This window comes from Ictalurus furcatus, chromosome 16, assembly GCF_023375685.1.
Source record: "Ictalurus furcatus strain D&B chromosome 16, Billie_1.0, whole genome shotgun sequence".
NCBI lineage: Eukaryota > Metazoa > Chordata > Actinopteri > Siluriformes > Ictaluridae > Ictalurus > Ictalurus furcatus.
In genome coordinates this window covers 27590955-27616991 of record NC_071270.1, presented here as the reverse complement: position 1 = coordinate 27616991, position 26037 = coordinate 27590955, and the positions used below count along the sequence as shown (strand labels likewise).

The window sequence follows — 26037 nt, the reverse complement described above, 5'->3', positions numbered from 1 at the left end:
AAACGTTCACTGATGCTCAAGAAGGCAACACGACACATTAATAGCCAGGGGGGTGTAAACTTTTGAACAGGACGATCGGTGTAAATTGTTCGTCCAGGTAACGACACACGGTATTAAGAATCGAAGGTGTGTAAACTTTTGAACGGGGTAATTTTGATAAATCCAGCTGTTATTTTGTCTTGTGGACGATATGTAAACATCTCTGATGTGAAATAAGGTATTCGGGACAGGACTAAATAAACGACAACATGGGATTTTTATGAGCAATCTTATTTTGTAAACAGTATTAAGATTTAACGGATTCTGTAAGGGGTATGCAAACTTTTGGGCGCGACTGTAAGTACATATTAATTAAAGTATATAAAATATAAACGGAGGGTGGGCAGGTCTGTCTGCGCAGAGCCTCAGATCATGGGAGATTTAGCACTCGTTTATTGTTTATTTATTTATTTATTTATTTATTTATTTATTTATTTAAAAAGTTTACTGGCATAGAAGTGAGTCAAAATATCTTCCATTTCTGCTTTTCAGCCTTTACCCTGACTGTTCATTTTGTGCTCCCAGCTGTCTGTTCACGTTACCTTTTATGGAGTTTTGTGGGTGTCACTAAATGCAAATGAGCTGTGTCAGGTACGCGCTTTGCATCTGACAGGTGATTAACATCAGACACACATCAGCATTTTTCGAAACGTTCGTGAATCCAACAGAAAACGTAACCACGGTGAGTTCGGGTTACGGTCACGTGACCAAAATGAGGGCTGAATAAAAGTCCCAATTAGTTTGCATTAAAATGAGGTATATCTAGCATGCATGACATTTTGAATGTGATGACCATGTGTACATTGTGAAGACAGAGATCCCAGAAATCCCATGCAAAACGATCAGAAAGACCTCCGACAACATTATTTAACAAACGTATGCCCAGAAAACGAACCGGCAGAAAAAAGACCAATTAGGAAATTTGAACTTTTTGTTTCCTTTCGATTTATTTACGTATACAGAATCTTGTGCAAAAAGACTTTTGTACAAAAAAAAAAAAAAATTCCTAATAAATATTTCACCACCAGCTCATGTGTTTTTAAAATGGTTGATTAATAACCATGATATTTTTTTTTTAGAATAGGTTATCATAGTGTGATATTTTCAAACTGTAACACCCCTAAAAACAAACACTCCACCAAACCCATATTAAATGTCCTACAATCTCTCCACTTCCATTTTAATCTTGCAAAATTGGCACATATGGTTCTGCAGAAGGAGGTAAAAGAGATAAAAGAGAGACAAAAAGTCCATCGTCTACATTAAATACAAGTAATTATAGTCAGGTAGGAGGAAAGCAGTTTCCTTTTCTCACTAATGAGCCTTGCAGATCTATATCTATATCTATATTTCAAGTGCCTTCTGTGCCTTTTGCTGAAAATGAATCATTCGACATCTGTTCCATGGTAATCCAACAAGCAAAATCAGTTTCACATCAAGACGTATGACCGTTAAGTCTTCCGTGAAATGCAAACCGAAAGCTTTAATTTGGCCATATTTAATATGTGCGCTAATGCTACTCATTACCGCTAGCGATGGCAAGTGCAATAAAATAACACTTTTCCACTAAATAAATGGTTCGCCGTGCATCTGGATTTCATAGCTCTGGGTTTTTTTTCCCCCGAAGAAATACTGCGTAGCCAATCCGAACGCTGCGGCGGAGCAAACAGAATAAAATAATGAAGTGCAAAAGAAATAGTGAGTGAAGCATTGCTGCAATCGAATCAGTTTGGTTAAGTAACCATTGACTCCTGATTCTGAATGATTCTAATGTGTCTTGGTGCAACATGCTAAATTCTGTGATTGGTAAACGTAAGCCGGGTTTACACTGTGCGATTTCAGCGCTCTTTTCACGCTGTGGGATGACGTCTAGGTCATTAGGTCATCGATGGATTTGCATAAACATGGACATTCATCAAACCGAGTTTGGTAATATAAAATGCCTCCACTGTCTTAGAGGACTTGGGTCACGTGACGATTACACCTCCATCTGACGGTGACTCAGGTCATGTTGGGCATAAAAAGTAACTCTGACATAAACAGTATAATCAATAAATGTTTTTTCGTTGCAAATGGGTACTCTGGTAAAGCTAGTGGTGTCACATTACGTGTGTTTGACATCATGGACCAACGACTGGGAAACGGCTTATTCCTTACAGTTAGTGAAAAATCGCTAGTGTTCCGTTATAGATGATACGACCTTTCTAAAATTCATAGTATGTCATTTGGGACGCGACTTTGGTTTGTACTCTCCGATGCATGTTTTCGGGACAGAAGTAACGAGAATAAAATCAAGCCGGAAATCGTACAGTGTAAAGCTGGCTCTAAAAGCGAAAAGGGAATAAGTCATAAAGCCGACTATAAGGAGTCAAGGGTGCTTATCCTGATGCTTACTCAAGTGAGTACGAATGGCGTACACAATGAAGAAGTTTACCTCTGCTGTCCAGAGCCGTTTCATTTGCTTTGATTTGTTTTGATTTTAGGCTGCCCTTGACATTGTCATACCTCACATTCCCTGGAGCCGGATATGGTACATGTGCAAGTACCAGTCCCATTGGCCAGTACATCCATGGCTTCTGGCGTAGCAGCAGGGTTGTAGCTCATGTAATATTCCTGCAGTTGGGAGCTCAGGTTCTGTTCTGGCTCGGGACTCTTTTTCCGTCGCTTCCGTCCGACCACGGAGCGCTGTTGCAACAGCCGTGTGGCTCCAGGATACCGTCTACAGGAGACGTATATCACCATCAAGATGAGTGATGTTGTAAAGAAAAGTGCCACACCACCAACCACAATCTTATGGAAGGATAAGTCCTCTTGTTCTGGAGACGGTGTCACTAGCAGGCTGTTGGAGGGTGGTGGCGTATTCGGAGGGGTGTCTCTGGGGTTGGTTTCAGGGACAGTAGGATAAGGAAGAGGTTGAGCCAACAATGGTGGGATGGGTGGTTCAGAGGTGGCTGGAGGCAGGGGTAGTTCGGCAGTTGTCAAAGGCAAGATTGGCTCAGGGGTAGTTTCCATACTTGACTCCCAAGTGTGGTGCGGAAACGGTGTTTGGGCAATGAGTTCAAAATCATCACAATCGATATAATTTTTTGTTGCCTCCATAACCTTTTCCCCTTGAAGATGTTTAGGGTTACTGCAAATGATACTTGTGTCTTTAGTTCCACGAAAATTCTTTAACCATGCGACGAGAGGACAAATGCCCGGCCCACAGTCCCAGACATTCCCAGCGAGGCTGATTGTTGAGAGGGAAATCCAGGCTGCCACCGTCTCATGGGACACATTAGCAAGCTTGTTAGACTCCAAGTTAAGAACCTGAAGATTTGGCAAGCATTGGAAAACCACAGGATCCAGACTCTGGATCTCATTGCCAGACAGGTCCAGCTTCTGCAGGGTATACCACATCCAGGGGAAGCCTTGGTTAACTGCCCGGATACGATTCCACTGGAGATACAGCCCACGGAGGTTTGCAAGGCGTGGAAAAAGAAAGAAGTTGATCCTGGAGAACTGATTGTGCTCCAGGTGCAGTTCCATCAGCCGAGATAAACCCAAGAACGTAGTACGCGTGAGGACACGAAGTCGATTGTACCCCAGATCCAGAAACTCCAGGCTTCTGCACTCTATGAAAGCCCGAACAGGAATTGTTGTGAGCCCGTTGGAGCGTAGATGCAGATTTTGTAGCTTTCGAAGACCATGGAACTGACCTGGCTGCAATTCCTGGAGTTTGTTATAGGACAGGTCCAGGCTACGCAGATTTGGCACGCCGTGGAACGTAGCATTGTGTAGTTGTGAGATCCTGTTGGTGCTTAAGACCAACTCCTTTAGCCGTCGTATGCCCTGGAAAGCACGGCTGTCTACAAACGAGATCTGATTGTGGTCCAGGTACAGCCAGAGGAGCTGGTTCAGGTGGGCAAACTGGTAAGGGAGCATTGTGTGCAAGTCATTGTTTCGCAGAGACAAACCCTGGCAAGTTACTGAAATGTTTTCTGGGACATCGATGAAAGATGCTGAGTCACAATGGACGATTTTACTCTCACAACGGCAGCTGTAAGGACATGTTTTCTCCCCGGAGCAGAGAAGATGGAAGAAGGAGGCAAGGAGAGAGAGGAGGCATGCTAATCTCTTGGCACAACTCGACAGACCTGTGAAAAAAAACAAAAAACAACAACATAATTTTAGTCTTCATCAGAAAGTTGATAATACTGCAACTGAGCTGCTAGAGGTTATTGAGGGTAATGGTTACCCAGGAAAAGATAAACCTTGAAACAGTACCAGATGCTACCACACGATTAAAAGTTATGACTTGAATTCATTAATATAAGCAGTGTATAAAGGTGCCTAGAATCTGTAAAAGGTTGATTCTTTCATTAGACTCTCACAGTGGGGTCCAGGAACCCTTACGAGTACGTGACACATAGCCAAGAGGTGTAGCTGTCTCAACCTACCATTATCAAAAGTTTTATTTTGTTATTGAATGCTTACAGCCTTTAACTTGTTGCTTAACTTGGACTTGGAGTTGGTTTTGGACTTGGACATACTGTGTTCAGGAATGAATAGTTCTCTGGCTGTAATAAATATCCAGAATATTATTGTGTGCATTTAAATAGTGAGCCTAATGTCTGAGTAGATGGATTATGTTCATAAAAATAAATCTGTACCGGCAGGGTTCATTGAGTTTCATTTACAGGTAAAACCTTTCACAATCCCTTGTTTGAAACGGTCCTTCAGTTTGTCCTTCTGGGATTCTGTGCGCTTTAGAAAGCTAGAGCCGCACAAACGAGGCATTCCGAAGTCGATTCCTTCCAAAACGGAGGACTTTGAGGATCGCGATGTTCATAGAAATTGGTACGAGATTTTAATAGCACCACCCGCAGGACCGGAGGCAGAATGTGCGAGCTTGTAAACACGTGAAGATTGTTTTTGTTTTCGTACAACCGTCTAAGCGGTCTTTCATTAACCGCGCATTAGGAGTTCAGAATCAAGAGGAAGGTCTACGAGGTCAGAGTTAATAGCATACCTCAACAGATAAAACCACAGCATTAATCCCTGACAGATCCACATCCTTCATGAATTATGAATCATGAACAAGAAAGCCAGGTGATATTATAATTAAGACGCCATGCTGTCTAAAGAGCATAAATATCTCTATGTCTAAGAGAGTACACAAATTTTTTAATGGAGTAAAAGTGCAATTAATCATCTCAATAAATGTGATGCAGTCCGGAAAAACCCGGAGGAATGTGCCAGAGCTGAATTTTGGAAAACAGCCACAAAAAAAAAAATAAGGATCTGACCTAAATTGAGTTTGTCTGCCAATAATATACTTTGACAACTCTACTGTAATATGACATAAAATATAGTTTTACTGAAAGAACTTGAAAATATTTTCTAACCTTGCCTCGGTGTCTCCCTGCAAAAAGATCATGCAGTGTGAGGAACCAGGTTAAAAAACAACAACACATCAGTAAAAACTGCTTCAGTCACTCTGACTAAACACGTCTAAAACCTCTCTAAACCTCCATGCGACCATGATTTTGCAGAGTTATGGTGCCATTGGGAAACAGAATGAATTCAGTTCGTAGTAAGGTTCCGTCAAAATGCCCACGATGCTCCTGCTCCATCACATAATCATCAAAACGAAGAAGAGTGCTTACAGATGACAGAGGTTTAAAATGTTCAAATGGCCTAATAAATAAAACAATAATAATAATAACAAGACATGTAGTCTACAGAACAGTAGTGAGTGAATAAATCAGTGATTATTCTCCCCAGCGACGATAGCGTGAACAGAGATACGTGGAGTGGAGAGTCGCCGAGTCAATGAGGCTCATGTTTAAACTCTGTGAGTGACTTTTACCTCAGGTGATGAGAGAGAGAGAGAGAGAGAGACTGATGTGGATGATTCTTATAATCACCGCTGGAAATGTATAATAAAATTGGGCAGTAATGTTATTGTTCCATCAGTTCATTCGGTTATAAATGTAGAGGTCAGTGCAGCGTCTTTCGGCGGTTTTTGGAATGAAATTCCAATGAATTGAAGCGATTTTCTCCCTTGTCGCATTTGGCGCTAATGCAAAAATGATAAAACTGTACTTTAATCGAAAGATAAATGTATTTTGTATTAAAATTCCACTCATTTTAGTTCCTGGTGGTAAATTAATGCAGGTTTTTATCAAGGAAGATAAGACATGTTAGCTAAGGCTAATTAACAACAGCTTTGTTGCTAATCTCTCACCTGTTGGCTAGCATGAAAATAACCGAGGATGCAAGCTAGGTGAAATGCCTTGGGAAAAGAAAGCGTCCATAGCAGCAGATAGATTACATGAGGTAAAGTTAAGGATTTAGATCGATTTCTTCATCCTAAAACGTTTCAAATAAACGATTATACAGAAATGTAGTTTTTGAAAAAGTCAAAATTGTTAGGTGAAACCTAGCGGTCAAATAAATTCGATACCTAAAAACACTGAAAAAAAAAGTACTGTAGCACAGGAATTGTACTTCTTGTCTAAGTCTTACATTAAATAAAACCTCTATAACCTCTATAAGACAAACTCTGCAGGAGGAAGTCGTCCGTGGACTCGATTCCCCCAACACCACCGCATGGTTTTTCTCTTTCGCTCACTGAACACCAGCATTAATGTGTTTTCTCTACAAGGTTGACTACATGGACATTTTTAAATCGCGCTGCGCTCCCGCCGGCTTTATTACATCGTTTGTTCCCGTCTCCAGTTTGTCTAATATTCAAACGGAATCGATGAATCAAACGTAAACATTATTAAATAGATAAAGACATAATATGTATATATACCTAATGTGGGGTTGCCAAGTGATTTAAAAAGCACTTTAATACTCTCCAAAATTAATTCTCATGAATGCCCCGAAATTAAATTATACCGCGAATACCATTTTTATTGCGTTTCATTAAAAGTGATCGGTCGAGCTCAAACGATAAATCAACCTATTGTGTCTTTTGAGCCATTAAATCTAGCTAATAGCTGCTTCAGTTTGCTTCATACTGTCTGATCCATGCCAGAAAGAGATTGGGGTAAAGTGGGCAATTTGTTTCAGGGTAGGATTGTATCCAAAATGAAAAAAAAAAGAAGCAGGAATGACTCTGACTCATCATATAGAGTAAAGCACGATTCTGTGGATTCGGTGCACATGTCCGGAACCCTCAGTGTGACAGAGCGAGGTTCAAGAGTCATCCAAGCTTCCTGTATGTTAGAAATGATAAAGTCATCAGTTTTGATGCTGCTAGCAAATCTCTGAGTGATTGCTGTCATCCTTACGGTCACATAATAAAGTCCTGCTAATCCATTCTCACTAATCACCAGCAATTAGCATTTATCTATATGTATGTATACTATATATACGGCAATAAAAATCATACTATGGGCATGGTTCATTTGTCTCACTGATTATGTTAATGTAACGTATAGTAATAAGACACTCGGACGTGTACTGTAACCACCATGAAGCACGTTCTGTTTTATTCTTCTTACACGATGACAGTTTGCCAATAATGACTATTTTTAACGTATTAATGAATGACACGTTGTGACACTTTTAATCTGTTTATAGTTACATTCAATGTTGTGGAACGTCCACAAAACAAGTTAGGTCCTGTTCTCGAAAGCAGCCTTTCTCGCCAGCCTCCATTTTTAATTTTTTTTCCCTGTCTCTTGATTGTCAAAAGACGGACTCGTCTGGCCTGGAAATGCCCGAAAACGTAACGTTAAGTCTTTACCTTTGACTGTTACAAATGGAGACTCCTTCCATAAAATGGTACAAGTGGTACAAGTCCACATGAACAAGCTGTTACTGTAGAAACGATAATGAATTAAAAGGTTTACATGCAATTTGCATGTGATTTACATGTGATTTGCATGTGATCTGCATGTGATTTGGAGCTGCACTGCTCAGGTGGTAGAGAGGGTTGTCCACTAATCATAGGGTTGGCGGTTCGATTCCCGCCCCACGTGACTCCACATGCCGAAGTGTCCTCGGGCAAGACACTGAACCCCAAGTTGGCAAGCTAGCACCTTGAATGGCAGCTCTGCTACCAATGGTGTGTGTGTGTGTGAATGGTTAAAAAAAGTGCTATTTACCAATTAGGCTTGATCATTATAACCTGGTTATCCTATAAATTTAGTACAATGAAATAACATGAGCAATGAGACCTAACTTATACTGATGTTACACCAAAATGACTCTAATTTACATTTATTGTGCCGTCGTTGTGAGCTGAACTAACTCGAACCGACGTTGTGATCGTTTGATGACGGCTATTGGTGTTTTGTATGTTATCACAGTCACCAAAACAATTGCCAAGCTGCCTCAGTACAAAAGCTCCGTAGGCGATGGAACGATTTTCAGGATGCAAAGTGCCTCTCTGCACGCGCCAAAGCCAGACAGTGCTCTCACCCCCCCACCCCCACCCCCGACAGCCCTCCTCCTTTTTAACCAGTCAAATATTCCCTAATAGCTTTTCTCTTCTCACTCGAGAGGCTCTTTTTCCCTTCATGTCTTCGTCTATTATACAAAAACACGGCAGACAAGCCAGGGCTTTTATTCCGCTGGGTGGCACAGATTTTGAATAATTAAAAAAAGCCCATATTTATCTACGTTAAGTGCATTCCTAATTGAACTTTGCAGCACCTGCAATTAACCCTTCCCTCCAATTCCCTGTAAAACCCAAACGATCCATGCTTTAGCCTCTGCCCTCCTTTTGCGTTAAATATTCAATACACTACATTTATTTTTACACAGTCCATTCTGGTTTAAATAGTGCTTTTAGTATAAATCCCTCATTTTGTCGTGCCCTGCATCCCCCTCTTGTCAGTCAGCACGATCACACTCGGGTGCATTTTAGATGAGTATTACATCGAATAATGACACGGAGTTGAGCAGGTTCTTCACTGCATGACTGTGGCTTTTAAAGTTTGGATGGCAATCCTGCATGAGTTATGTTTATACATGCAGTCCACTCCGAAACTATTGGGACGGCAAGGCCAATTCTTTATTATTATCCTTGTCTTTTTTTAGCTGCAGACTGAAGACATTTAGGTTTGAGATCGAATTCGAAAGACGAATATGAGAAGAGAGTTTAGACCGTTGGTGTAATGAGTGACACCGAATGGGTCGGCCAAGGAAAACAACAACGGTTGATGACAAACATTGTGAGGGCTGTGAAGAAAAACCCAAAAACAACATACAGTGACATCACCAAGGTATCCCAATCCACTGTTCGAAGAAGACGTCGAAAGCAGAAATATAGAGGTCATGTCACAAGATGCAAACCAGGAAGCGGTAAGAATCAGAAAGCCAGACTGGAATCTGCAAAGAAATACAGAGATGAGCCACAAATGTTCTTGAAACCAAGATTAACCTCAGTGATGGAGAAAGAAAGGATCTGCTCATGATCCAAAACATACAAGCTCATCTGTGAAACATGGTGCCTCTGTAGTGGCATGGCTTGGGCTCGCATGGCTGCTTCTGGAACATTCTCACTAATCGTTATTGATGATGGAAATCATGATGGTAGCCGCAGAACGAAGTCAGAAGTTTACAGGAACATTTTATCTGCCAAATTAATCGGGAGGAACTTCATCACGCAGCAAGACAACGATCCAAAACACACTCAACAAAGTGTGTGGTGGAAGATCAGAGATCAAGACAATGGATTCTGGTCGGAAGGTTGTGAGTTCAAATCCCAGGACCGACAAGTTACCACTACTGGGCCCTTGAGCAAGACCTTTAACCCTCAACTGCTCAGTTGTATGAATGAAATAACGTAAGTAAGGCACAGTAGATATTTTTGTTTCTTTTTGCCACCGATTTCAATGAAAACATTGCGGATTGCTGATGTGTAAAAATGACACTCTGATGCCTGTTAAAGTTCACCGAGTTTGATGGAACACACTCCAACATTAAATGGTGTGGGCGGAGCTGCAGTCACTCATGCCAATGTTCAGGAAGACGGAGGGGAAGCTAATGGCGAGCTCTTTGCTCCGGCACTAAAAGTCTATAAGAACCGCTCACAATGAGTTTAGTGTTTCAGGTTACAGCACAAAACATACATTTCACCAAAAATCAATCTCCGCCCACAAACACGCCTACTACTAAGCAGCAGCGAATATCAGTGTAACCCTATGGGAGGAGACCGCAGTCAGTCCACCCACCTTTTCATAAGATCACATGCAGAACATGTACTGGAGGGTGAGGGGGAAAAAACAAAAAAAAAGTGTGAAAGCAGCCTTGTGTGTGCAGAAGATTTTTTCAAATCAAGATATCAGTAGGATTATAAACTGATTATTACACTATATTCCCAAAGACCTTTGATTTGTTTTGGTCACAGAGGAGCTTCCAAACCCGAAAGCATTACATTTAAAAAAAAAATTTTTTTAGAAAAGCACCAACTGATGTCGAACGTTTTCTAATCTCTTGACTAATCAGGTCCTAAGGGGATCAAGCTAAGAAAGTGGGAGTTTAAAAAATGCATTAGGAGTTAACACTAAAATACATCAGTCTGGGAAGGGTTACAAAGCTATTTCAAAGGCTCTGGGACTCCAAAGAACCACAGCGAGAGCCGTTATCTCCAAACAGAAAAACTCGGCACAGTAGTGAACCTTCCCAGAAGTGTCCGACCTTCCAAACTTCCTCCAAGAGCACAGCGACGACTCATCCAGGAAGTCACAAAAGAGCCGAGGACAACATCAAAGGACCTACAGGCTTGTCTTGCATCAATAAAGGTCACTGTTCATGACTCCACTATCAGAAAGACGCTGGGCAAAAATGGCCTCCATGGAAGAGTGGCGAGGTGAAAACCACTGCTGACCCAGAAGAACATTAAGACTCGTGTGAATTTTACCAAAACACACCTTGATGATCCTCAAACCTTTTGGGAGAATGTTCTGTGGACTGATGAGTGGAAAGTGGAACTGTTTGGAAGACAGGAGTCCCGTTACATCTGGCGAAAACCAAACACAGAATTCCACAAAAAGATCATCATACCTACAGTCAAGCATGGTGGAGGCAGTGTGATGGTGTGGGGATGCTTTGCTGCTTCAGGGTCTGGACAACATGCAGTAATTGATTGATTGATTACTGCACCTTTATATCAGGAATATACTGTGGAGTACAGATTGATTGTTTTCATTACATTTACAGCCTTTAGCAGACGCGACTCATCCAGACCGACTTAAAGAAGAGCTTTGGCGTCTCTATAAGAAACACGTTCTCGTGCTAGTCCACTACGTCAGAGACTAACAGCACCATCGAGAACATTTACTGAAAAGCAGTTGTTTTATATTATTGGCATTAATTCAAGAATATGACAAATAATGCATGCGAGCCAACACAAACCTATAAATTAAGACAAATAAACGAATGTATTAAGTTTAATTAATTATTCAATTCAGAGAAATGTCACCATACACACGCTGGTAAATCATGGGTCATTCATCTATATACTCACGCGACTTGGACGTAAACCAACATTTCAGAAACGTTACATTTCGCTTAAGCTAACATCTATACACAACTTATGAGGACCAGCGACAGTGAACAGGTTCCTTTCCATGTACACAATTCGGGTTCAGATGACATGTAACACACACGTATAAGTAGGACTTTTTGTCATATTAAAGTGTTGAAATGAAACAGAATTAATTGGGATTTTATGTCATCTGGCGTGAACTCATTTGGACTGACTGTGTATAAACACATCCTCTGATTGGTTCCCCAGTGGGAACCAATCAATGGTTAATGGAGTTAATTAACGAGAAAGACAATGAAATAAGAAGCCACTTGTTTGAAGATGACAGCATAATGTTTATAAGTAGATATCATGTTTAATTGCTCCAAAAAAAAATGGCTGGACAACTGCAAAGTTTTGTGTCTGTGCGTATACAAATATATCTGAGCAAACAACTTTCCTTTTCCCAGCTTCCTCTGGGATTTACGGAGAGCGGAAACGATCCTGCTTCATGCTCGACTGGGTTTGCGAAAGTTTTTCCTCCCTGAAGGCCTGGCATGCAATCTCTTATGGATAGAAGCCATCATTAAGCTGGTGATGTTGTGTATTAATGGTGTAGGTGCAGTGTGTCGGGAGTGTATACTGATCCGTGAAAGCTCTGGCGTTGGAGAATAAAAAAAAAAAACATCCTGTCTATCGGTGCGAAGATTTTCGCCAGTCTCGAACCGGCTCCTGAATGAGCTGTTCATACAGAATCAAAAAAAAAAAAACCCAGAACATTCTGTAGACAGTCTTTGTTTATATGCATGATGGGTGTAATCCGATCCAAAGCGTGTTTACATTTAAAAAATGTATACACAAAAAAATACAGTCCCCTCCAAAAGTATTGGAACAGCAAGGCTAATTTATTCGTTTTTGTGCTGTACATCAAAGACATTTGGGTTTGAGATCAAAAGAGTTTAGGACTACAGCTTATATTTCCTGGTATTTACATCTAGACGTGTTAAACAACATAAAGCATAAAACCTGTTGCACCAGACCGCCCAATTTTTACATGAGCAAAAGTATAGGAACACATAAAACTTGAAGTACACTACAGTCAATAACACTTAATATTTGCTTGCATATCCTTGTATTTCTTTGCAAATTCCAATCTGGCTTTCTGATCCTTAGTGCTGATGAGTGGTTTGCGCCTTGTGGTAAGTCTTCTTTGAATAGTGGATTGTTCTGCCTTCACCCCTGCCCTGTGGAGGAGGTTGTTGTTTTTGTTCACAGCTCTCATAATGTTTCTGTCATCAGCTGTTGTTGTTTTCCTTGGCCGACCCGTTCGGCGTCTGTTCCTCAGTACACCAGTGGTTTCTTTCTTTTTCAGGACATTCCAAATTGTTCTACTGGCAATACCCAATGTCTCATCACAACTTCAAAATGGCTTGCTTTTCTCCCATAGACAGCTCTCTGGTCTTCATGTTGGTTTATCCTTTTTCACAACAACTAAAGTACAGCGATATAATCTTCACAGGTCAACCTGAAGGTAAAACCTAAACCTAAACAATCAATCTAACAGAACACTCCTTGGTAACAAGAAACACCTGTCAGTTCCATGTTCCAATATTCTAATATTTATCTACAAATTGGGTGGTCTGATACAAAATGTGCTCTGTTCTATGTTTTTTTTTGTTTTTGTTTAACACATCTACATATTAATACCTTGAAATTTATAGCTGAAAGTCTAAACTCTCTTCTCATGTTCATCTTTAGATCTCAAACCCAAATATCTTCTGTCTACAGCAAAAAGAATTGCCTTAAAACTGCCATTTTGATGCCGATTCAACTTGAACTTCGCCTGTTTTACTGCCCCAGGAGTGCACTGTGACGCCAACACATGCACAGAACGAATGCAATTAATGAATCATTTACAAATGAATCGAATGTAAAGGTGAACATGACTATTATTCTTCAATCACCCTCATCAGATAGGAATCAGATCAGTCATTTCACTCAGATCGGCCTCCGTCGCCTTTTTTTTATTCACTCGAGCTCTCGTTCAGATCGGAAATATACGACCCCTGGGGCTTCCTGGATCTATGACTGACACAGAGTCTACAGACTGATTGTTAAACAAAATACCTTGAAGATTTGCAGTGCTCTAAACCGAAGCCTCCGGAAAGTGTTTTGAAACGTACCCGGGGACCGACTGGAACCGTTTATAACCGTATTTCGGATTTCATCTTGTTTTAAGGAGCGCTCTGGGACCGAGCCTGTTATTGCACTGACATTTGTGCTGCATGATTCAGAAGTGAATTCATCTGTGTAGTGAGGAAAAATGTCGTGGCGGCCCGGAACAAAACAAAATACAAAACATGACTAATCTGAACGGGGGAACCTGCAGATCATCACCAGATTATTTGGATAAACATAGGGCTTTAAATTAGGTCACGCATTTTCTGTGCAAAAGGAAATTACTATTGTTCATCCTGGATATGACAGCTTTAAAATCCTTGCGGACGAGAAGGACAAGTCAAAGAGCTGTACACTATGTGGAAAAGAAAAGAGATTAAGAATGCATGGATACTTATACTGGTATCGAGTATCAGTTCAATACGGTGCTCATTTACTAGTCCTTTTAAAAAAAAACCCAATACACATCAACACTGCATGATGTACGCCTAGTTAACGTTGCTGCCCTAATCAACAGAAGACACAAAATGACATCGATCAGGATGTAGTTCATGCTTAATTTAAGATTTGCAGCAAAACTCCTCCGTACCAGCTTGTTAGGCAGCGCCGGTGCTTCAACCCCTGACCTTCCCATCATTAACCCAGAGATTTAAGGACTGAGCCATCAAATCTAATGATGTTTGAAAACTCTGTGCAAACATCACGACGCGGAACGACAGCATCTTTAACGGCGTTTAAACCGAGAGCGCGAGGACGGCTGACCCGAGCGCTCTCGTCGAGCGCCGTCATTAAAAACGAGCACGTTGAGTTCATTAACGTTGAATGATACTCGGATTTATCTACTTGTAAAAATATCTGGCGTGCGCATCATGTGGCGCGTCACTTGCACACGTCCTCGACGATTAACGCCTGTAACGTTACGCGATATACACAACGACGCAAGGGGCTTCGAAAGGGACGTTCTCCAAATATTCCAGAGTTTCCCTTGAAGGGATTGATGGAAAATCTTTCACGCGGCCTTGAAACCTACTCTTAAAAGCTCTCTTTCTAGAATTTTCTAGATGAGTAAATACTCATGAACGAATGTAAGGTCGGAGTTTGGATTCGAAACACAGCTCGTGACAACAATCACAACGACAGCGGAAAGCTTTATACGAGGGCTCCTCGGCGTGTCGCGCACGAAATCACGAAACATTTCGGGACAGGGACGCTCCGGCGCCAGCACGCCATCTTGTGGATGTTGCTTTTAATCCTTCGGACGTCCATAAAACGTGCGGGCGAGTGTGTCGTACGTCACGCGCCAAGAATGAGCTGTCCTTTAGCGGCACACGGCGGCAACTGACGTGAACGAATACTGAGTACGTGTACTCGTACTCTGTCTGGGGGGAAAAATAAATAAATAAAAGGTAACGATGCGTCCCTAATAATATCAGCAATCAGTCTCACAAGGACGCAAATAGACAGCTCTCACACACAGCTACAGAAGGAGCGCCAAGATCGGCGAGAATCTACTTCATTTCCAGCGTTTCATTACTTTTAATTTCTGGATCATTCGAATGATTAATGACTAAAGTCTCTGGGGGAATTATCTGTTATTATAATTTATTATCACAACAATGCGTATCCAGTGTAACGCTAGACTAAATAAACTGGGTACGACAGGGAGAATGAGTTCACCTTGTTGAACTCTAGCCCGATTCTGGGCCTGACACCTTTATGCACAGTTTACCTTCCCGGTCAGATTTTAAAAGCAGAACAGGACTGGGTTTTATTCATTTAAATGTTAAAAGTCTTGTCCCGAGGACGGATACAATCAAGATCTGGGTAAATATGACAGATGCTGATACAGTATGATGGTTCTATCTGAAACCCGGATGAACAAATCTGTAACCGGTGGCTTGATTTTTACCGATGGCGAGAACGTTTATAGAACTGATCGTGTTGGTAAAGGAGCTGCGGTTGCCATATATGTTAAATCCAACTTTATTAGCTCTGTTACTTTGTCAGTTAGTAAAGCTAAACAGTTTGAGGTGTTGGCAGTTAAAGTGGTGTATCAAAGGATTGCCATATCTGTCATACCGCCGCAAAGCAGCAACTCCATTTCCCGGAATGCACCACGAACTACAAACATGGCCGAAAACGACACACGGACACGTTCGCCATCACCGGAGTTCTAATCAGAGACACCTGTTTCAAATCACACCTACTCACACTATTCATCTTTTAGAGACTCTCATGCAGTCATCAAGTTGCGAAGTATACACTCAGTTAACGTTTTCCTCTGTTGATACCAAGCCTTTGTACCATGTCTGTTTATTCTGTTTTGGTTTTTTTTCCTTTGCTTACGTTTACGACCTCGTCTCTTTGCCTTGCCCTGTTTGCCTGATCGCCTCGCCTCTGCCTGTTCATCATTACTGACCTCTGCCTTATCCTTTGGACTCACATTGTACTGTCATACCTGCATTTGTTTCCGTCTGCGCCTCCAAATCGTTACAGTATCACTGTTGTTGGTTGGTTATAGACCCCCATCTGCTTCAAAGAATGCTTTTAAATCTATTTCAGATATTTTACATGGATTAAACGATTCCGAGTTTAACCTCATGGGTGATTTTAAATTGGGGTTGCTCAGGATCCTCAGATTGTTTTAAAGAATTGTGTGATTCCTTAAATTCTGTACAACTCATAAGTGAACCAACAAGGCCAAACATCAAAGTACAAGATAAATCTACTTTGCTTGGTTTAATTATAACAAACATGCCTTAATGAGAAGAAAGTCTAAATCGGAGCTTTATCTTAAGTCAGTTACAGAAAACCTAAAGAACCGGGAAACAGATTAAATCCTTCTTAGGCAGACATGGGGTTATCCTCCCTGAACGCTTATTGGTTGGCTCAGGGGATAAATAAGGGACAAAGCTGTTATGATCAATCAGTTTAACAGACATTTCATCTGTGCTAGGTCTGTGTTTGATCGCTCGAATGTAGATGTATCTGTTCATTGTTCTGTACCTACTGGAAGTGAAGGGAATCTGGATTTGTACGCTTTTAAACCTATTTCAGTTGCTCGAATTTATAAAACTCTGAAAGATCTTGACCTCAGAAAGTCTGCAGGTCCAGGCAATTTGGATCCTTATCTCCTAAAGCTAGTGGCAGACATTATTGCTGAGCCCAATACGTATATGGTTAATTTGGGTCTTATGTCTAACTCTATACCCAAACTGCTTACGTTCTTCCCGTATTAAAAACTGGAGTTCCTTCTGATCCTTTCGTCCTATTTCCAAACTTTCAATACTAGCTAAGATTCTTGCGTCTCGGGTAAATTTACAGTTAAAAAAGTTTTTTTTACATGATAATAATATTTTAAATGATTTTCAGTCCGGTTTTAGAACTGGTCACAGTACCATCATTGCTGCAAAGGTTGTGACTGCCTAGGATTAGGGTTAGGGTTAGAGTTGGGGTTAGGGATTAGGGTTAGAGCTGGGGTTAGGGTTAGGGGTTAGGGTTGGGGTTAGGGATTAGGGTTAGAGTTAGGGTTAGGGATTAGGGGTTAGGGTTGGGGTTAGGGTTAGTGGGTAGGGTTAAGGATTAGAGTTAAGGATTAGGGTTGGGGTTAGGGATTAGGGTTAAGGATTAGGGTTAGCCTTATTTGTGGATCTATCTAAGGCGTTTGCTTCAGTGGACCACAAATTGCTGTTGGACAAGCTTAGGAACGCTGTTCTTAGTTCTAGGGCTGTAAATTGGTATAAAAACTATTTTGCCGACCGAACTCTGTCTGTCTATTTTCATGGCCATAAAATCTGATTTTCTTGAGATAATTTCAGGTGTTCCCCAGGGCTCCATTCTGGGACCTGTTTTAATTTCTGTTTTTATAAATGATGTTGGAAAGGGCATCCAAGCTAAATATCACCTGTATGCAGATAACTCTGTTATTCATACATGTGCACCCTCCTTAGTGCAGGCACTGCAAGAGCTTCAGATTGCATTTAATTCATTGCAAACTGCTCTGTCGAGTTTTAAAATTGACCTTGAACGCACAGAATGATAATGAGTCTTTATTGGTCGCAGCATAGTGAAATTCTTTTCTTCGCATATCCCAGCATGCCAGGAAGCTGGGGTCAGAGCGCAGGGTCAACCATGATACAGCGCCCCCTGGAGCAGAGAGGGTTAAGGGCCTTGCTCAAGGGCCCAACAGTGGCAGCTTGGCAGCGATGAGGCTTGAAACCCCGACCTTCCGATCAGTAACCCAGAGCCTTACAGAGAGCAAACAAAGTTTATGTTTTTTTCAGAATCTCGCTCACAGACGCTCGATGATGCTAGTATTTTCATGTCCGATGGTAGATCCATTGAAAGGGTGTCCTCATACGAGTACTTGAGAATATGGATAGATGATAAGCTTTCCTTTAAATTACATATCGCTAATTTAGTTGCGAAGCTCAAAATAAAGAGTTGCCTTTTATTTTAGAAATAAATATTGTTTCAATTTAAATACCAGGAAAAAAAATTGTAGAAGCTCCTTTTTTTTTTTTTTTTTTTTTAACCTGTGATTGATTACGGTGATATATTGTATACGCATCCAGCTTCCTCTACTTTAGAGAGCCTTGATCCAGTGTACCATGCATCTCTGTGTTTTATTGCAGACGTAAAGTCTCTTACTCATCATTGCACTCTTTATGATTTAGTGGGCTGGGCATCATTGACTACACGTAGAAAACAGCATTAAAGTTATATACATGGTAAACTTCCACCCTACCTTTTTAACCTTCTTTGTCTTAGATCGGGTAGTTATCCGTTGCGTCCCTCCACGTCTTTTGCTTTTTAAAGTACCCTGGGTTCTGACAGACCTGGGGAAAACGGCTTTGTCCTATTGTGCACCTTGGACAAGGAATAAATTGCAAAAAGATTTAAACCTATTGATGAATTTAAGGCGATCATAAAGAATGTGGCGAAGGAGACGTGTAATTGTTTTTGTTCAAATATTTCGGTGTTTAAATATTATATACCATTATATACCACGATATACCATCGTTCGATCTCAATGGGACTTCCTGGTAAAATAAAGGTCAAATAAAATGCTTTTTAAAACGCGAATTTTCACTTTATTCTCATTCCCTGACTTTAATGAGTTAGAATCCTGAACCTGAATGAATAATAATAAATAAATAATACAAGACCTTCTTTACGGATACCGCGTTCAGAAGCACTGATGATAATTAGCTTTGTAGTTACTTGACATTCGCGTGTTATATTTGACCACTTTCATTTACAGAATAATAAAATAGTGGTTAGATAAATTCACTTATATCACTGATAACTTTCTTTTGCTAACGCCAGGCAGCTATATTCCTAGTTAGCTACAGTAGCTGGCCAACATTTGTAGTGATTAGCTCACTTTTCAGGTTTGCCATATTAGCTTCGTTTATCTCTCTAAACAGATAAAGTCAGTTACTTTAATTTTAGTATCCGATAAAAAAGATCATTACTTCCTGGAAAAGGCTAGCTTCTGGTGTGTGGAAAACAACATGGCCGACTCCATGTAAAGCATGTGTGCAGTTTGTTACCAACAAACTAGCCAGCTAATAAACTCATGATCGCTAATGTTCGCTTGCTAGCTTGTTGACGTTCTGAGCTGCCATTTCACCACGCCATCGTACGTGGAACTCGGGGTTGAAGACAACTTGCCATCTTTCCAAGTAGGAATTACAAACTGAAGGAACGTTTTCTTTGGATTTTCCTAGTCGGAGGATTGCGATTCTGATTTGCGGAATCAAGCGTTAATCGAACGCAGCATTAGCCACGCAGACCTAGCTAGTCCGTAGTCATAAAAGGGGACGTCGCGCATAACAATCAGCTCCACAGGATGGACATCTGCTCTCTGCCGAACTCTCATCCCCTCAGATACCGTCAGCTTTTCAGGGTGAAAATGGAAAGTGCTGACCTGAAAGCGCTGACAATAGCAATAAACTTCAGTGCAGTCTGAAGCAGCGAGACGATACACACATCATACTATCCTTGGGTATAAGAGATTTTTTTTTCATCGCACAAACTCATATTTCCTCTGCACACCATCAAGGGAAAAGATATAAAAAGATGACACAGCGGTAAATTGTTTAGATATGTAACACACTGCTAAGTTCCCTGAACTATTACTTACTACTAAACCACATTGTTGTGGTTTTAGCGGAAATACTTTTTCCAGCTTAAAAAAAAAACAGGAAGTGTGGGGAAAAAAAGGGCCCATTATATGAAACCAGTAATATAGAATTAATTCATGTCTTTTACTCCATTCCAACTCGTTAAGAATTTGCCACAAAATGATGCGACAGTTTTGTTGTTGTTGTTGTTGTTGTTGTTTCTCTCACTAATTAAATCCATTCACAACACAGCGAGACATTTACTGAAAATAGTTTATGCAAAATAAAAGACAAAAAAACAAATCTTTCTGATTGGCTGGTGGAAAGTGTATTAGCCAGAGTGAGCCGATACCGCTACGGATATTAGCATTCAGCTTTCGATACGGAAATACTTAATGAAAATCAAAAGCTAGATCACGTTAATGATCTCGCGCCAATTGAACACTAGCCTTTATTTCCATTTCGTAAGCTTGCATAGAATACGAGTTCACAAACTCCCAGAATCCTCAGCGTGTCACGTCACAACACCTCAAGACCTCAGTTCCTATAATCCTTCACTTTCCGCTTAAGATTCCGAGCCTCGTGGTTTTACTTTGTTTATTTCTCATTATAAGTTCGCCTTCGTGACGTTATTTTCCGTTTGACGATCGCCGACCCGTGTCCTCCCGTCGCTCCACTTTTGCCCCGCCCCTTAATTTAACATCTTGCGAATATATATATATATATATATATATATATATATATATATATATTTCGCCTGCTCTTGCATCCAACCCATATACAAGCACATGCCAGCTTTACCTAAATGCAGCAATGTGCTAATGTTTACTGCTTACTTAGCTCACTAGTTATCTCGGTAGCAGTGTGTAGTTCATGCTAAGAGCTAGTCAAGTAATTTCAAATGAATTATGCTAGCAAGCTAGCAAGTGTCGGGTTAATATATTGTGTAGATAAACGCACCCTGCTGAAAAAAAAAAAAAACCAATAGAAATCCTCATAGAAACTGTAATGGCTTTAATGGCTATAATGGGAAGTGTATTAGTTTTAATGGAAACTTTAATAATCCCTGTGGGTCTCTACAGGTAATTTGTTGCCTTATATTGGTGGCATGTTATGTCTAGTGGATACCATTAAGGACCAGTAATGGTTAGTTGATGATTTGTAATGGTATTTGTAGTGGAAACAATTTTTTTTGTTTTCTTTTTGTAAAACTAGCCTCTTCGCTTGTCGTATCTTGGCTTTACTCTTTCTAAAAATAAATAAATAAATAAAAAATCCAGTGAAGAAATTCGTTCGAAATTCTTTATCTCTCTCTCTTTCTGTGAATTCAAAGAAGCCTAAAATTACAACACGACCGTATAAACAAATTCTATACGAATATTAAACACACGTTGTGTTTTGTATCCGGTCTGAGAAGCTGCGAGTTAACATCTGCCATGAGCACAGCACGCTAACAATGATGTATGAGGACACTGACAGCAATCCTGATGGGAATACCAGCACAGGTTTTGTGTGTGTGTCTGTGTCTGTGTGTGTGTGTGTGTGTGTGTGTGTCTAACTTAATTATTATACATCCCAATGAAGTTACACCACCAGAGCACTGTTGCTTTCTGCATTCTGATTGGTCAGACGGTGATTAATTCTCTAGAACAGCAGCTCTGACAGTAGTGCAGGTTTATATTAATGCCCTCGTTCTAATACGTTATCGTTTCTATGGTAACACCTCGTTCATAGGGACTGTAGTAACTGAAACGGTGAGGTTTTCCTCTTGTAAAGAGATATTTATTGAACATTTTATATGGAAGGAGTCTCCAGTGTCAGTGCTGTAAAGTTTAAGTTTAACTTCAAGAAAGAACAAAAGAGGCTGGTAGGAGGAGGAAACGACTCCTTATGAGGTGCTATAACGTAAGCGCTAACTCGTTCCGCGGATGTTCCGCGACGTTAAACGTAACTACAAACAGACAAAAAGTACGACGCGTCGCTCTGTTAACAAACAGAAAATCGCGGTCATCGGCATAAGTGGAATAAAACACTGTAGAAAACGTTCAGCTTCACAGCTTCGTCACACCGTATTGTTGTTGATTATTGTCCTATAATAGCATGACATAGAGCGTGTTAAAGAGGCTTGCTACATGGAACTGGGGAAAAATATAATACTTTGGTTCAGTATAACAGCTTCAACGTGACGGCTTTCTCCTGATACGCTCAGAGTCCGTAGAAATAAACGAATGAAATGAAAGTGTAAAGCTATAGTCTGAATTTAGACCCTGTTTTATGATTTTTACCCATAACTGGCAAAAGTGTACATCCAACACACACACACACACACACACACACACGCGCGCGCACTAGGCTCTGGATGATCGACGGCGGCATCAGAAATCACGATAACCATCAAATCAGGTGATTTCCATGTTTTATCTGTCGAAAAACCCCGTAGCATCTGCAGCTTTAAAACGTTCAGCTATTTTGTCCTCCTGTATTAACCATAATCGTCTAGGAAGAGAAAAGACGATTTCCTGATGCATCTTCTCTTCCCTCGGCAGTGCTCACTAACCATAAACCGTCGCTTGCAAAACATGAAAATTAATCGAATGAAACGCGCCTTGTTTATCTCCAAGCAACAGCTCAATAAGAATCTCTGCTTGCTGTTCAACACGTACGCTATACCGTTTTATTTCAATTGCATAATGAGCCTAGTTACAGTCGGGGTCATGAGTTTACGCACGGCTTGCAGAATCTGCAAAACGCTAACGAGCATAAAACAATTGCATTTAGTTGTTTGTTTAGTCCTTCCCTGAAGAAGCTCTTTCACATAACAGATAGATGTTTACATAGAGTCCGTAAGACACCATGATATCGGCATTTACACAAACGGACCCGTTTACACGCGCTCGATTCTCAATCCCGTGCGCCGCTACCTGGATGATCATCGACTGTGTTTATGTTCTGTGAGAGTTCTTCACGAGTCCCTTGTTTGTCCCGAGCAGTTAAACTTCCCGCTGTTCTTCAGAAAATTCCTCCAGGTCCTGCACACTCTTTCCTTTTTCAGTACGCATCTTCTTCGTACTGTATTTGAGTCCTTTCCAACAGCGGGCTTTATGATGTTCAGATCCGTCTTTTCCACCTTGAGGACCAACGAGGGACTCGTAGACGACTGTTACAAAAGGTTCAAATGTTCACTGATGCTCAAGATGGCAACACGATACATGAAGATCCAGAGAGGATGATGGGGGTAAATTGTTATTTTGTTTAAAGAGCTTATTTTTTTTTTCCATTTAGTACCGCCCTTCGTTCCTTTGTTTCCCAGAAGACGTGATAATAAAATTGCGCAATCTCTGCACGGCGTATGTAAACTTTTGACCCCAACTGTAAAGTAGCTAATTAACCCGTTACGTTTATTTACAGTCCCGACTTTTTTGTTTGCAGCTAATTAATCAAGAAAACCTAACTAGCGACTAGCCGCTACACCCGACTTGTAACTAGCTTACAAGTTATGTAGCACGTACACAGAACATGCTAGGTATGTCTAGCCACGCCCCCCACTTTCTCTCTGACACTGCAGAACCCACAGGTGATACTATCATCAATCAGCGAGATAGACGGATGGCACGACAGGACAAAGCACACAAGCCTAAGAGATTCTCAGCGCAGCTCCATTAAATATCTACAGGAAAAGACTTCCTGCTGCCTCTAATAGACGAGTGGATTACAGGCTGAAGCCTGAGGCTCCTCAAGGTTCACGCTACAGATGAAACAGATCTAAAATTGGATCTAAAGTGCCTGGGAGGTTAAAGCTGCCTCAGTGGTCAGCTGCGTGTTTAGTACCTGCTTTACACGTGCCCATAAATTCCCATTTTATCTCATTTAATTAGGTGTAGTGCAAATTCCGGTATACGGTCTTATATTATACGATGCTCTTGCAGGTTTCATCTCTGCACGCTACGAATCGAGCGCAGCCTACACTGAAGAAAATGAGATGGATAGATAAATAAATAAATAAATAAATAAATAAATAAATAAAAAATAAATGTCCAGCGCAGCTCCAAACCCACAAATTCCCTTCATGCACGACCGAGTCAGCTCAGCAAAGCCACCCACACCTGAGCTTCAGAGCAGAGCAGAGCGCCTGGCTGCCATCATGTCAGGACAGTAAGGAGGAAAAATACCGCAACAGTTCCACAAACACCATCATGTGTTTTAGGGTTTCATTGCTTGCACTTCTTTTATATTACTGATACAACACATTTACATTTTTAATTTTTAAAAATTTTTTTTAGATAAGCCCCCCCCCCCACACACCCCCCTAAACAAACAAACAAACAAACAAACAAACAAACAAATAAACTGCATACATGTTCAGTTACAGTTCTGGATTAATTCCTACCTTTTTTTTTCTTTTTCTTTTTTAATAAAAATACAAAAAAAAAAAAAAAGACAAATGGATCAAATAAGCTACAATTCTATAAGAGCTCGTGCAGTGTTGAATGAATGATGAACATGAACAGCTACAGTATTAAACCCTCACACAGTGCTGCACACATTCCTCCAGTGGATGATTAACACCTACTGTGCTACAGACACACACACACACACACACACACTCGTGCACGCCTGATTTAACACCGTAACATGGTGGGTGTTGAAAAAAATTTTTTAACAACCTGCACGCGCGAAATCACGATTTGACTTAACACACTACAAATTCAGAATCCTGAACACTTATTCAGAAGCTCTGCATCATTGTTAGTTATTATTATAGTTATATATTTTATATATTATATAGGCTATATATATATTATATATATCATATATGTATATGCCTACTGTTTGGCTAAACTCACAACTCACCCATATCTGCGTCTCGCCTCCAGTCTCGTGCACTTTGTGTCCCCTCCGGTTTCTCGAGAGATTCTCCGACGAGTCTCCTCTCGGTGCAGACCCGATGAAGACGCGCAGGCACGCGCGCGTCTCAAGTCTTAAGTCGTAAGTCTCAAGGCTCAAGTCGGTCCTTCATCCAAAAATAAAAATAAATAAATAAAATAAATAGAATAAAAAAAATGCTTGCAGAAGAAAAAGAAGAAGAAAAGAAAAGAGAGAGAGAGAGAGAAAAATCTGTTCTAAGGGGACCAAAAAGCGCGCACACGGACTGACCGAGCGGCCGCGCGCCTCCTCCGGTTGGGTCCGAATGCGCCGGAAAGAAGCCACGTGAGCGCCGGAGCGCCGAGCAGCATAGTGCGCGCGCGAAAGTAACACGGCGGATATGAACGCAGCACGAAAACGACAGACAGCGGAACGGAAACAAAAAGTTGTTTTGCGGATAAACAGTCTACTAACCGAACACACGACTATTATTATTATTATTATTATTATTATTATTATTATTATTATTATTATTATTAATCCCGAACGCTTCTGCGCGCGCCGCGAGCATCAGAAAAACCCAGATCCCCATCGACGGAGAGAAAACGCGCGTTCACACACTTCTTCTTCTCCTCCATCCGAGCGAAGCGCAGAACACACATACATGCACACACACACACACATACACACACACATACACACACACACACGCACGGGTTTTTGTGCACTACAAGGACACTGCACCCTAAACCGGTTTTTTTGCTGCATTAGGGGGACTCCCCTTTCCACTTGCTCTACAAGAGATGTGTGTATATCAAAAAAAAAAAATCTATTTTGAGCCACACAGCACAGATTTCACTTCAGAGTTTGTTTACACACAACACAACTTATGAGGACTTACTCAATTATGAGGACATTTGATAGCTAATTAGATGCACAAAACAGTATTATAAGGACTAACAGGATTTATAAGGACATTGGCTACACACACACACACACACACACACACAAACACAAATGTCATTAAGGTGTATTAAAGGGTCAAACATAATAAAAGGAACATGTCTAAAGATAAACACAAAAGTGAAGACATTGTGCATTAAAAGGACATACCTAATTTATGAGGACAAAAGATTGGACTCAGCACATCGTACACCAGCCCTGTGCATTGCAAAGGCATCCCTCACCTGTGGGGACATACTCCAACAGACCCAACCATTTAAACTATATGTGATATTTCTGTATAGTGATGTAAATATTCAACCGTACCTTTTACAGAGGACTTATAACAGTATGCACAGTCAGTGAATAAAAGAAGGAGCAAAAGTTTCATTAGTGCTTGTTTTCAACAACATTACA

At 40.8% G+C, this 26037-nt stretch overlaps 1 protein-coding gene across 2 annotated transcripts in view; it reads right to left on the bottom strand.

Moving 5' to 3' along the window:
• The window catches only part of LOC128620446 (leucine-rich repeat transmembrane neuronal protein 4-like), a 54389-nt gene extending 28735 nt beyond the window's left edge, over positions 1 to 25654 (bottom strand). The window contains exons 1-2 of one of the 2 annotated variants that reach the window (XR_008388146.1): positions 24667 to 25654; positions 2474 to 4175 (exon numbers count right to left, since the gene is read on the bottom strand). Coding sequence is in view for 1 of the 2 variants with exons in the window: in XM_053645464.1 (XP_053501439.1) it covers positions 2539 to 4175; positions 24667 to 24670 (1641 nt within the window). In the remaining variant the exon portion in view is untranslated. Of the gene's footprint in view, positions 1 to 2028; positions 4176 to 24666 lie in introns of those variants that run through there. The other variant, XM_053645464.1, reaches the window with a different exon arrangement.
• Between the last annotated feature and the right edge of the window lie 383 nt (positions 25655 to 26037).